This window comes from Thermobia domestica, chromosome 16, assembly GCF_964235325.1.
Source record: "Thermobia domestica chromosome 16, izTheDome1.hap1.1, whole genome shotgun sequence".
Taxonomy (NCBI): Eukaryota; Metazoa; Arthropoda; class Insecta; order Zygentoma; family Lepismatidae; genus Thermobia; species Thermobia domestica.
In genome coordinates this window covers 78,358,899-78,371,456 of record NC_137469.1, presented here as the reverse complement: position 1 = coordinate 78,371,456, position 12,558 = coordinate 78,358,899, and the positions used below count along the sequence as shown (strand labels likewise).

Genomic DNA, 12,558 nt, shown 5'->3' with positions numbered 1-12,558 from the left:
ATTGAAGGGATCACATTTTCAGTCTGTGGAAGAAGTGAAACGAAAAACGGCAGAGTTGTTGAACAGTGTGACATCTGATTACCTACAGCATTGCTTTGAACAATGGATGGCACGTATGCAGCGGTGTATAGATAGGGGAGGGGAGTATATTGAAGAGGATAATAGTCAATTGTAACTTTCTTTGCAATACATCACATTTACGATACCAGTCTCGTTATTTAATTGCCACACCTCGTACAATCAGTTGAAATTTTGGAGAATGTACATACGTACATAAATTCATTAAATGAAAATAGTTCGTTCTTCTTTATTTTAGGACTCGCTGACAGAACTAAATCAGCAGTTGCAACAGCATCCTTCGATCCTTCCAGTAGACTTCGATATTACTCCTTCGGGTGAATTAGTCCTAAATGTTCCTCCAGCGGTGGATTTGTACGACCCAGGATATGAGCCTGAATTCCAAAATCATGAATTTGACCAAAGAGTACCTGTAGCCAAACTTTCTCACAGTTCTTCTGAAAATACATCATCTCCCCAGGTAAGGTACTGCTGGATACTTACGTGTTAGCTTGTATTGATGCATTTCTATCAATGTTACTTTTAAGAACTATCATTGCTTTAAATTTCCCACTTTGTCACATTCAAATGAAACCTCGAGAGAATGTAAATTACTAGACCAGAAGACGTTGTTTGCTACTTGGTACTACTGTATGAGCTTACAATAAGTACGTGTCTAATAACAGTTTCTCATAGAATAAATGTTTAAATTTCAATTTGCTCAGTTATTTTAATTAAATATTGTAAACATGGTTAGGAATGGTGAACCACATGTATTTCTCCTTCAAGATTGGCTTTTAAGAATGATGTTTGGATTTGCATTCGACTATCGATAAAACAATGCGTATTGTTTAAGGCTGAAAGTGAATATATTGCTCTTACTATATGAACACTCGTTCTTTTAACTAATCATAAATCATGTTAATTGAAAGGAATATATGTACTTACCTAGTTACATGGGATCGTTTTTACTGAATGAATTGAATTACAGAAAAGTTACTTCTCAGAAATATAAACAGTAGCATACCTGGTACTAGATATAATATGATCCGGGAAATAATATAAATTACTTGTAAGCCAGAAGAGAGAAGAATGAGAATTATGTCGAACATAGTAAGTGATCTGATTTAGGATTTCCCAATGGGACAGTGCTTGAAGAAATTTATTTTAAAAACCGCCTTGACGTAGGGAACGTGTCAGTGTGCAACACCTACTCATTGTCCCGCGCTCCGCTCTGAGTTTATACTAACCTTGAGATTTTTTTTAAAAGACTATTAAGTATCCGGGTTCGATTCCCGGCACGAACTCTTGAGGTTTAGATCCCACATTAAGCTGTAGTTCCATGACCCATATAGCTTCACTGCTAAAAAGTACGCTAAATCCTAGCTTCACTCCTTTTTAAGTGTAAGGAGCCCCATAGATGTACTTTAAGACGTAAGTTAAATATGTGTGATAAAATAATTTCGCTAGTTTTAAACTTAGATACAGTGAAACCTGTCTATGTTGGCCACCATCGGTTCCATCGAAAAGTGGCCAACTTAGACAGGTGGCCAACTTACAGAAAATAAGTGTGATTTGTGTATTTTTAGAATAGGATTTCTAGTATTACTTGATTGTAACATTTTAATAAGCAGTGGCACGACAGCTACTTATAAATAATGTATATAGAGTAATCATAAAAATATACAGTATTAGAAAATAATACTATAGTATGCAAGAGCGCCAATTTCTCTGTAAATTTGGGGGGGGGGTACATTCAGATGCAGAAGGTATATATATGAAGATTTTAAGACAAATTGCACTCAAATTATACCAAACATTGTATAGTCATAAATAAAATAGGGGCCACATGAGCTTTGGGGGGCCTGGCCCCCTAGGATCGGCGCTCTTGATAGTATGTTTAATATATATGCATACCTCACTCTTCCTGAAAACTAGTCTGGTATATTGGATTATTCGGATTGAAAACACAATAACACAAACAACCATGAAATAGAAGTGTAGGTACGCAGTTTATTGAAATTGATATTATAGCACACTGAGTTATTCAGATTGTAAACAAGGAAAGCTAAGTTATAAATTGAGAAATTCATACGTAATTTATATGACTTCTTTTCAGTTGTTACTGAATGGTGGTTCATTCTAGACATATTTGCTTTATTCTTTGTGGCAGATATGCATATTCTAATACTGTAGTTAACTACCTCTTGTTAATGAGCTAGAAGTGTTTTCCTCGGAGCAAAAGATGTTTTGAGAGAATCTTGAGGGAATTCATATCTCAAAACCTCCGCTACCTTTTGACATGCAATCAGGTGCCAATAAATGACAATTGAGCTTTAACCTTGAGAATTTTCCGGAATTACTAAAGCTTCCCACTGAAGAAAGGAGCCGATATAGCTAAGGGTTTTACCAAAACAGAAAGGGTAAACAAATACATACCATTTCCTGAATTCCTGTACGTGCTTTTTCTTATTCACATCTTCCTTCAGCACCCTTTTATGAGGGTAGTCTTCTGGCCATTGACCTCCAAGAACAAATCGTGCGAATCTATGCTTTTTGTGTCCAGTCACAAATACAGAACACCTGCCTCTCATATGGGAATTCGAAAGAGTTAAGAAAAATAACAAAACTGTATTTTTCGTGGCCAAGATACGCAGGTAAATTTATCATTATCATCATAGGGTAAACATTGCTTCAGTGTGGCCAACTTCCAAGATAGACAGGCGGCCAACTTATAGAGTAGTAAGTAACGAATGTCTTATGGGAAAATGTAGGTTCAAGACGAACTAGGCCAAGATAGGCAGGTGGCCAACTTAGAGAGGTGGCCAAGTTGACAGGTTTCACTGTACAAATAAGTCACCCTTAGTAAGAGCTAGATTACTAACTAATCTTCTACAAAATAAATACTTGTGCGTATCTAAATTGTGTTCGAAAATCATGAAAAACTGGATGAGTAATTGAACTCCCTTAAGTTTGATGGAAGTGTAATAAGCTGTTTAAAGATAATTTTATCGTTAGGAAAAGTTAAGATTTGGGCATTATCATTGCAACACACTTTCTTAAGTTTCAAATGGATAGGCAATGGTAACCTTAAGTAGAATACAAATCAGAATTTATTACAATCCAGTCAACGTTTCTTCGTTTTTCCTATTAGGGAATTGAATAATTTTTATAGTTCACTATATATACTTGCTCAATTCCTATTTGGATACATTCACCTATTATTTAAGCTGTTTATGACAAAGTTTTTTAATATTTCGCAACTCAGTTACATTGATACTAGATCGATAAACAAGGATGCATATTTCGAACAAAATTTCTAAAATAATGCGGCAAAATGAGTGCATCCATAACTACGTTGACATGCTCATGTATCCTGTGGTCAAATTTAGGAGCCAAATTAACCTAATGATTATGAACCAGTCAGGATGAATATTAGGTTCTAAACTTGTAGAATGTTTTGAAACTGGTACCTACTCGCAATACAATGAACTAAGTGATGTTTTGCTAGTAGGTTCATCAAATAATCATGTAAGATCCGAAGGTTCGAAAAAAAAAAGTATCAAGTTTCTCTTCCGTTTTTTGAAATATTCAATATCTGGAAGCTCTGTAAGAAGGTCTTCCAATATTACGATATTTATACTTCTTCACTTTAGTTGAGAGAGGATAACATTTAGTTTGGTACGGCTTTAAACATGGAGTCTTGCTTCTGATTATTTATGCAGGTCATAAATTTTTTTGCTTGCGCTTCATGACTTTCATTGGAAATATGTTCTTATAGTTTTTTTTTCTTTTTTTTTTTAAACATTAATGTGTTCTGATTTTAATAAATACTATACCATTAGTATATTCTCATTTAATGCCATAAATAAAATAGAGAAGTTTTCAAAGCAGTATAACTGCAGTGATATGTATAAAACGAACTATTTACCAGAAGAAGTAAAACATAATTACACAACATGGAAAAAGTACGCTATATGTTACATTTTGTTTTAAGTCATTAAAGTTTAGCATATTATATTGTGAACCACTAATTGTACAGTTCTGTGCTTGCTTCTACTTGATGTCTAAACGTCTAATTCTAATTCCAGCGTTTCAGTTAGACTAAACAAATCTTTGTTTCAGTTTTTTGTACGCTTTTATTCTTTAAGTTGATGCTTATCATTTGCTGAAACTGCTTTATTTTCTCCACTCATTTCTTGAATTTGACAGATAACATTGTCTCTAAACTCTTTTCAACTTACCCTATGTAAAAATTATACTTACGAAATTTAGGATTTAACCTCTGCCTAGTTTTATTTTCATTTTTATATCTGTATTTGTAACTATTTTCAGTGCCATCATTATATGTTCAATCTCTTTGTCTGTTGTAATAATTTTTCCTTTGTTTAGTGTATTTTAACGTACCACTTAGTGCAGAAACAAAGCTATAATTTTCAAAATAGAATTCTAAAAGAATTACTTGAGATGTGTTTATTATTTCTTGTTTTATTGTGAGAAAATGTTACACTAATTTGTAGAATTTATACACATTGTTGATTTGATCGTCTTAACATATTACGCTAGTCCATACACATTGATATCTTGTATTAATTGAAATCAGATATTGATATAATCGGAAGAACACATGCATGATTATAACTACGACGGAATGAAAGCATGCTGCAAGGACCAAAATGTAAAATAACAATAATATATTTGTTTGTTTGACAAGTTTTTTTAATTATAATAATAATAAGAAGAAAAGGCTAACGTTTGACTTAAGTTCGTGAAACAAATATATATATTAATATCTAATGCCTGTTAGTACATTTGCCTAGTTAAGTTTTGAATGGTAATGTAGATGTTGGTTTATAATCGTATTATAATTTAGTTACAATCTGCTGTTTCACAAATTATACTGATTTGCATGAAAATAGAAAGAAAAAAAAATCAGAGCAAAATAAATTGCTAGCTTATTCTGCATTTAACATTGAAGTGATTGGTTTATACTTTTTTAGTTAATTTGATCTGAAATTTTGCTGAGTGAAGTCTCATTATTGTAGTAAGTAATATTCACCTGTTACATTGTTTATGGCTCTCATCAGTATTACCAGTAAGTATATTAAGAATTTAATATCCCTAGAAATACGGCAATACATAAATATAGTTTATCACATTTCCCAACTTCCTTTTTTGATTGTGTGGCTTTAAAGTTTACTGTATAATTGCGAACAAAATTATTTACCTCATGTACTGTTGTTCAGTAGCATGGAAGGTACGATATTTCTGTTCATGGTTATACATGATGTGATGTAAAACAACCTGTTTTGAAGTTCAGAAAGTAAAATAAAAACCATACCTCATTATTGCAATTGCTTACTTTACTGTGTACAAACAGTTATCTTCCGTTTAAACCATTTTCAAGAATTTTCATGAGTTAAGGAATGGAATAATCCAATGAAATGGCAGTTTATGGATGGAGCTTATAAGATAAATGTTACGAATAAAAATAAGACAATTTGGATTTGAGATGTACCCACGTATATGATTGAAAAAAGAAAAGTCCCTTTGCGGAAAGACCTAGGCAGGATTTAGTTTTTTAAAATACCAAAATTAATACCATTGTGTAAATCGGAGGAAATCTTAACTTTTCAATCTTCCGATATAGCCAAATTGTCCAGACACATACATTTGTTGCGTATATTCCCGAGTTCGAGTTATGATTATTGCTCAAAATTATCCTTTAAGTATTTATTTAACGAACTTTCAGGTAGAAGTCGATGTTCACGTGAATCATTAACGATCCTCAATAGTGGGAAAGATAGTACAGCGAAACATGTGAGTAATGGACACTGATAGGACATGCTTATTTGTCCGTAAATGACAGATATTCGTTAGAGAGAGGTTACAAAAAATTAGCTTACTCATACCTCATACGGTAATTATATAAGTAAATACATGAGGTATAAACTTAAATACAGACGTATATCGACTTACTGTGGGAAAAGGAGGAGGGCAAAATAACCCCTGTAAAGAAAAAAATATCATTGGAGAAAGTTTATACTGACATGTACTGCAAATACGGTATAAGTATATAATATTCACATGTGGACTTTTTTTCAAGTACATATAATCCCTTTTTGGGTGCGAGCAGTCGGGGGTTCGATTCCCGTTGGGGACACTCGGTCGAAAAAATGTAAGAACTTTTTCAGACCAGACATACTGAGTGGGGCTTCCCTCATTCACATCTTGCAAATGCTGGGATGGTAACTCACGTAATAGTTCCAGATCCCTTTCTTCCTTTCCAATTCCCAAGTAGTGTGCTCGTCGAGGGACGTCATCCCTCATAGGCAAGGGCTAATATGGCCATATGTGCCGAAAGCCCAGAAATCTAATTCCTTATCGTAATGTCATCCCTTCTAAAAACTGAAAAATACGAAAAAAAAAAAAAAAATGCAATAAGAGCAGCTAACCTCATTATAAAATATTAAAAACATATATGGAACTCACCAACCATGAATGTTTATAAACTTAATTGGGCAAAGTATGCAATAGTTGCCTGTATTATATTTTCTTTAGATAGTGATTTCTCTTCGAAATTTCTGTACTCTATACTGTATCGCAGCTTTATTTTGACATAACAAAAAATATTTTATGCACTAAATACGTATGAACTATTCTATCCGTTATAAAAAGAATAGCAGAATGATACGAGGAAAGAAGACTACCCGTATCCGTAAAAGCATGGGACCACTCCCGTAATATTACATATATTGCTGGAACATAAAGATCTGTCCATGTTGTGGAGAAGTGTCTGTTTAAGGAAGATTTCAGTACATTAGGATCTATACTTAAAAGTACCATGCCGACATTCTTCTGATAAAACTGACTGTGTCGAGATGGCCGGCAACTGAGTTAAAAACTCTCTCTCCTGAATGCAAAGCAAAATCGCAAATCACTACTTACACTAGTTTGGTATCGTGCGGCAGTTAAAGAGGTACTGGCGTAAGAAGATAAGAAACTGCGATTTAGAAATATCATTGGAAGCTGATGTACTGACTTCATTTATTCTTACAAACAAGTTGCCGGTAATACTGTTGTTCTTCTAGTGCCATTTATATTCAAATAATTTCATACTTAAATTTGGATAATGTACTTTCGTGTGTATCTAGCACATTCTATGCTAATTATCTAATTAACGAGTGTATCTAATTAAAAAACCTGCTTATCAATGTTGTTTCTGTAGCTGATATGGTCCTTACTATTAAGCCGCGTATAATAATGCTATCCTTACCAGTGCCGTTAAAATTTAATTTATTTATATTACTCGAATATGCAAATAGTAGTTCAGATGATGTGATTTTGTGGTATTTGCACATCATCTATAATAGGGCGCAAAATTTCAGGTTACCAGGTCGCCATTGGCGACTAGAAATTTAGGGCTGGCGATTACTGTTCAGTAGAAATGGTTTCTGCCTAACTCTCAGGGCTGCACAGTGTCTGTTTCGCACGAAAATGTTACTGAGTGAGAGAAAACAAGGAATTTAAAGTCTTCATAATGGACATGGAAAGTGAAGTCTTCACAACGTTGTAATTCGCCCCTCCTTTCCCACCTTCAATCGAAGTGGTTTACCTCATAATTTGTACGTGAGAGATACTGGCAACCATCATTTTTGGATTGGTGAGAGCGTCTGACTTTGAAATTTTGCACCCTCAGGGTGTCTATTGGTCACGAATGTCAAGAAAAAGTCACGAAATCAGAAAATGGTCATGAAAGTCACGAAAAAGTCACGAAATTTAGCTTTTGGGTCCCGATTTTTTTTAACTGTTCAAATTTAAGTACAGATTGAAAAATTTTGTTCTATAAAATGTCAAAGTTCACCACCAAAAATGTCTATGTTCGGCTTTAAACGCTACCAAATCGCAAGCAAAGTATGTTTTAAGCACATGGATTAAAATTCGGCCTAATTCGCACCCAAATTCGCTCTTGAAAATAATAGGAAATTTTATAATTTGGTAAAGAAAAGGTCATGAAAAAGTCACGAAATTTCATTTTGGAATTTTAGCAGACACCCTGACCCTGATCTACCTAGTTATATCATAAATACTGTCACAAGTTTGAATGTGAATAACACAGAGAGTATTAACACCAAGGCAATTTATTTTGGTCATGTTTTACATTGATATGTTGTACACCTGACGCACGAATCATTTTTCTAAATGTCCCCCCTTGGCCTTGATGCAGGCACGAAGTCTGTCTGGCCACTGGTCAATGGCATTACGCACCATGTCCATGGGAAAATTGTTCACTGCTCGGGTCAAGGCTTGTTTCAGACTGTCGACAGATGGATGCCGTTTATTGCAGACCTTTGCCTGAAGGACTGCCCAAAGGTCGTAGTCCAACGAGTTAAGGTACGGGCTGCTAGAAGACCAATCAGCGGTAGAAATGAAGTCGGGGACGTTCTGTGCCACCCGCTCCTTCGTTGTTTTCGCTTTGTGGCCTGGAGCGGAATCCTGCTGGAAGGTCCACTTTATCCAGGGAACATGGTAGCAGACGGTGGTTTTACTATAGGTGTTAGCACTGTGCCCTGGTACACCTTGGCAGATGTTGAACACCCTTTTCGCAAAAATGCAGCTGGGTTGTGCCTGAGTAGCACACTCCCTACCAAACCATCACTGAGGCAGGATGATGTGCCCTCTGAACTCTTGGAGCTGCCTCAGCAGCTGCAGTAGATGACGTGGGATACACACAGTCATTTTGGGCGTTGTAGGCCTGTTCAATTGTGAACACCTTTTGGTCAGTGAACAGAATCTTTCTGTGCAGATTGTTGTCGTAACGCCGTAACAGTCTCTTTGATTTAAGGACCCTCTGCGACATTAATATTTGGGTCAGAAAGTGACCAGTCCGCCTTTTATACGCCCGTAGGTGTAGGTCACTCCTGAGCACACGAGGCATGGAATTTCTGCTGATGTTCATCTCAGCAGCCATCACACTTTGTGTTGGAACAGGATTTCTTCGAATTTTTGCTGCGACTGCTTTCTGGACCTGCGGGGTTCGTACCGTTCGTGGTCTTCCACTCCTTGCGCGGTCAGCTGCCGTTCCAGTCACGAATCTCTTGCTGATTTGTAGGAGTTTCAGGAGGTTGAGAATCTCACCTGCTGTCTTCCCGACATTGTGTATTGCAATTACTGCTACACGATTTTCGTAATCGCCCCACTCCATCAGAACTCAGTACAATATCAACGTATGTCATGAACAATCACACACACACTACATGCATCTTCCGCTTTATACACAGATGGCAGCACTGCCACTCCGGATGCGTACAACGCCACTCCAAACTTTGTGACAGTATTTATGATATAACTAGGTATAATGAATTAGTTAACTGTTTACTGATGATGTGTTAGTATATTTTATCTTGGAAGTAATTTCAATAACCCACAGGTCTCTTCATCAGGCAACATGCAGAGAATTGTGAACTCCTGCAGTTATTTTGAAGATAAAATCTGCATGCACAATATTGTTAAGTACGCAATGTAATTCAGTAATTAGAATAATAGTTGAAATAATCTCAGCATTATCAATTAGTGTGCTAGTTGGAATACTGTCAAAGTATTATACATAGATACGATTAAACTTCTTATACATAGGCTAAAGCAGAAATGAAACTGAGGGTTAGTGTACAAAAACTGTAATTGTTATCTGATCAAGAATTATTTTTTCCTCCCAAGAAAATTGGGATTCAGGAAATTAGTAATAATGATTACAGAAATTATTCTCTAGTTAAATTTGAACACTAGAATTTTGAGTATTTAGTGGTTTTTACCTTATTGAAGAAAAAGTCAGTGAAGAATATTCCATTGTAAAAAAAAAAAAAAAAAAAAAAAAAAAAAAAAAAAAAAAAAAAAAAAAAATCCGCCAATTGTGCAACAGAAGTATGTAGGCCTTCTTCTTCCTAACAGATAAATTCAAGCACAGATTATAACATCTTCATGATCTAGTTATCTACTTATAAGTGTCACAAAATTTCCACAGATCTGGAAAGTCTAGGAGTGTTCTCTTGATGATACACTGAAAGATTTCATTCAAATTAAAGTAAAAGCTTTGGTTATATTTATTTGAAGGATTCTTAAATAGTTATTACTAAAATTGCTCGTCACTGTCTATCCTTTGAGCTGTCTATGATGATGGGAAATACAGTGTATGCACATGGTCCACCATGAAGCCTATAACATACCTACTTGAATTCACGTTCCTACTTTAGAAGTATGCATTCCATTACTCAACTACTGAGGCTTTGATGTACCGAATTCGATGTCATATTGTTAGTTTTTTAAAATAAATACCCGTGCTTACTTTCCTTTTGGCATGCATCTACGCTCCAGTGGTTGCATGATTTCGTGCTAACATCTTTTTTTTCTTCATTTTCTTAGGACCCTTACAACCTTTAAAGAGAATTTTCATTCACTAATCCTCGCAGTTCCAGTTATTGTGTACATAACGGGTATGTATCTTTCTCATAATGGCTGCCCGATATTTAATTCTTTCGTTGTCTTCACGAATGTCTCTTAAATATTTGTCGTAGTCCTTTTTTTATTGTGGCATTTATCACTTTTTTTTATTTTTTTAAATACTCTTTTTAGAATATTGTTTTTTACGGTTAGCCGTAGATATTTGTTTTTATCATCTCCACTCTTTCTGGTATTGTATCTCTTCCTTGCACATACTTGTGGATTTTTGGCATCGTATCTACATTTTAGCATGTCTTCAGCTTTTTATGTGCTGCTACATTGTGCGCTTGTGAAAACACACTTAATTCTTCTTAAAAAGAGTAATTTGTTTTATGAAGTATTCCTTGCTTTTATATTCTCTTCTTTCTGCATATGATTAAAAGGTACTAATAGTAGGTTTCTCTCACATTGTTTCTACATGCATTGTGTACATACTGTAGTATTAACTTTAAGAACTTAAAAAGATCATCGCTCAGTTTACATTACAGCAGTTACACTTGATAATTATATCTTCTTTAGAATGCTGTTTCATTTTTTTTCGATTCACTTTATTATTACTATTATTATATATAAAATAATAAAGAGATACGCACTTTGTCTTCTTTATTTTTCTAACACGTATTTTTGAATGAATGCTTTGTGCTTTCTTTCTAAGCTAGCATGATAGGTTCTAACATTACTACGTTGGTAGCTACGTGATTCAGTCTGGTCACTTTCGCATTTTGTGTTGATTGACGATTGTAAAGGATCGCGCGTAAATTATCACAGTTTCAAGCTAAACTTCGTTGTTTCTCTCTTCCTTGGTTATTTCTTATTTCAAATTGTGGTTTGTTAAAATGGATTTAGCTTTGAGACATCAAAATTAATTCTGGAAAAGTCGGAAGAAGAAATCATATTCAGATGCGTTGAATATTGGATCAGGCAGTCCTGTTCCACGAATGGGGCTTTCATTGGCTACTCGTAGCATGAATCACATGGATGTTTTATTATGACATTACAAATTTAGTCTCGTTCTGTGCTTCCAGTTTTTATATGCATAGTTCAAAGCGACAGTCTGGTAAATTTAAAACTGGAATTTCCAATATGTGTTCTCAAACATTTTGTAATGAAAAATAATTACTCAAGAACGTTAGGACTTGTTGAAGGATGACGGTCACCACAAATTTGCGTCTAATGAGGTGCCATTTTGACCTACCGTATAACGTAGCTTTGAATTGTTCCCTTCGATTGTATGGTATTGTGCACTAGATCGTATTTCTTAAATGTGATGGCAGAATAGACAATGCCCTGAAGAAGATGAAAAAATTAAGATATATGTTCTGTGAAGTAGGTAGATGTCTTTATGTATGAGCGTAAACATTTAATTTCCGTGTACAGTGTCCCTACTAAACAGCTTTACTTGCCATAATACAACAATGTCGACAAGTGTTGGAAAATCAACGTTTAATGTAATTTAAACAATCAGTAATAATTTGGAATAGCAAATCTGAGTTCATTGTGGTAAGCAGTGTCGTATTACTTCTGTGGCACTTGTTGCTGCATTCGCTCTATTTTCCATCCACATGGGGTCATAACAACTATAGTGGATTAACTGTTTGGAAACTGTGTAATAAAGGGGAAGGCAAACCTATCAAAGCACCAGCATTTAAGAATCTCGTTTCAAAGACCCGTCTTACGAATGAAATTAAGATCAGGTCTTATCCGTCTATTTCAGGCATGGTGAAGTTTTTGGAAATTGACCCGTCTTTAAAGAAATGAATACAATTCACTTGTTTCAGCAAGTATTGATCTTAAGAGACTTAGTACTCTTTGACGTTTTTGTATAAATTTTGTGCGTATGTGTTTAATCTTCAGTCAACATTAATTTCTCGACCCAACTTGTAATCTATCTTGACAATAAACGTTGTCAAGTTAGTCACCTCAAAATAAAGTGAGTTTTAATTCGACATGCTTTTGAATGTTTGAGCGTGATTTTGGCTTAGTTTTTAAAATATGACTGAGTTC

General features: G+C 34.9%; 1 protein-coding gene across 8 annotated transcripts in view; it reads left to right on the top strand.

The window, feature by feature from the left end:
* Positions 1-12,558, top strand: part of LOC145673181 (multiple PDZ domain protein-like) — an 817,414-nt gene that overhangs the window by 79,146 nt on the left and 725,710 nt on the right. For all 8 annotated transcript variants that reach the window (XM_081742643.1, XM_081742640.1, XM_081742641.1 and 5 more), the window contains exon 4: positions 317-538. In XM_081742643.1, the coding sequence (XP_081598769.1) occupies positions 317-538 (222 nt within the window). The remainder of the gene's footprint in view (positions 1-316; positions 539-12,558) is intronic.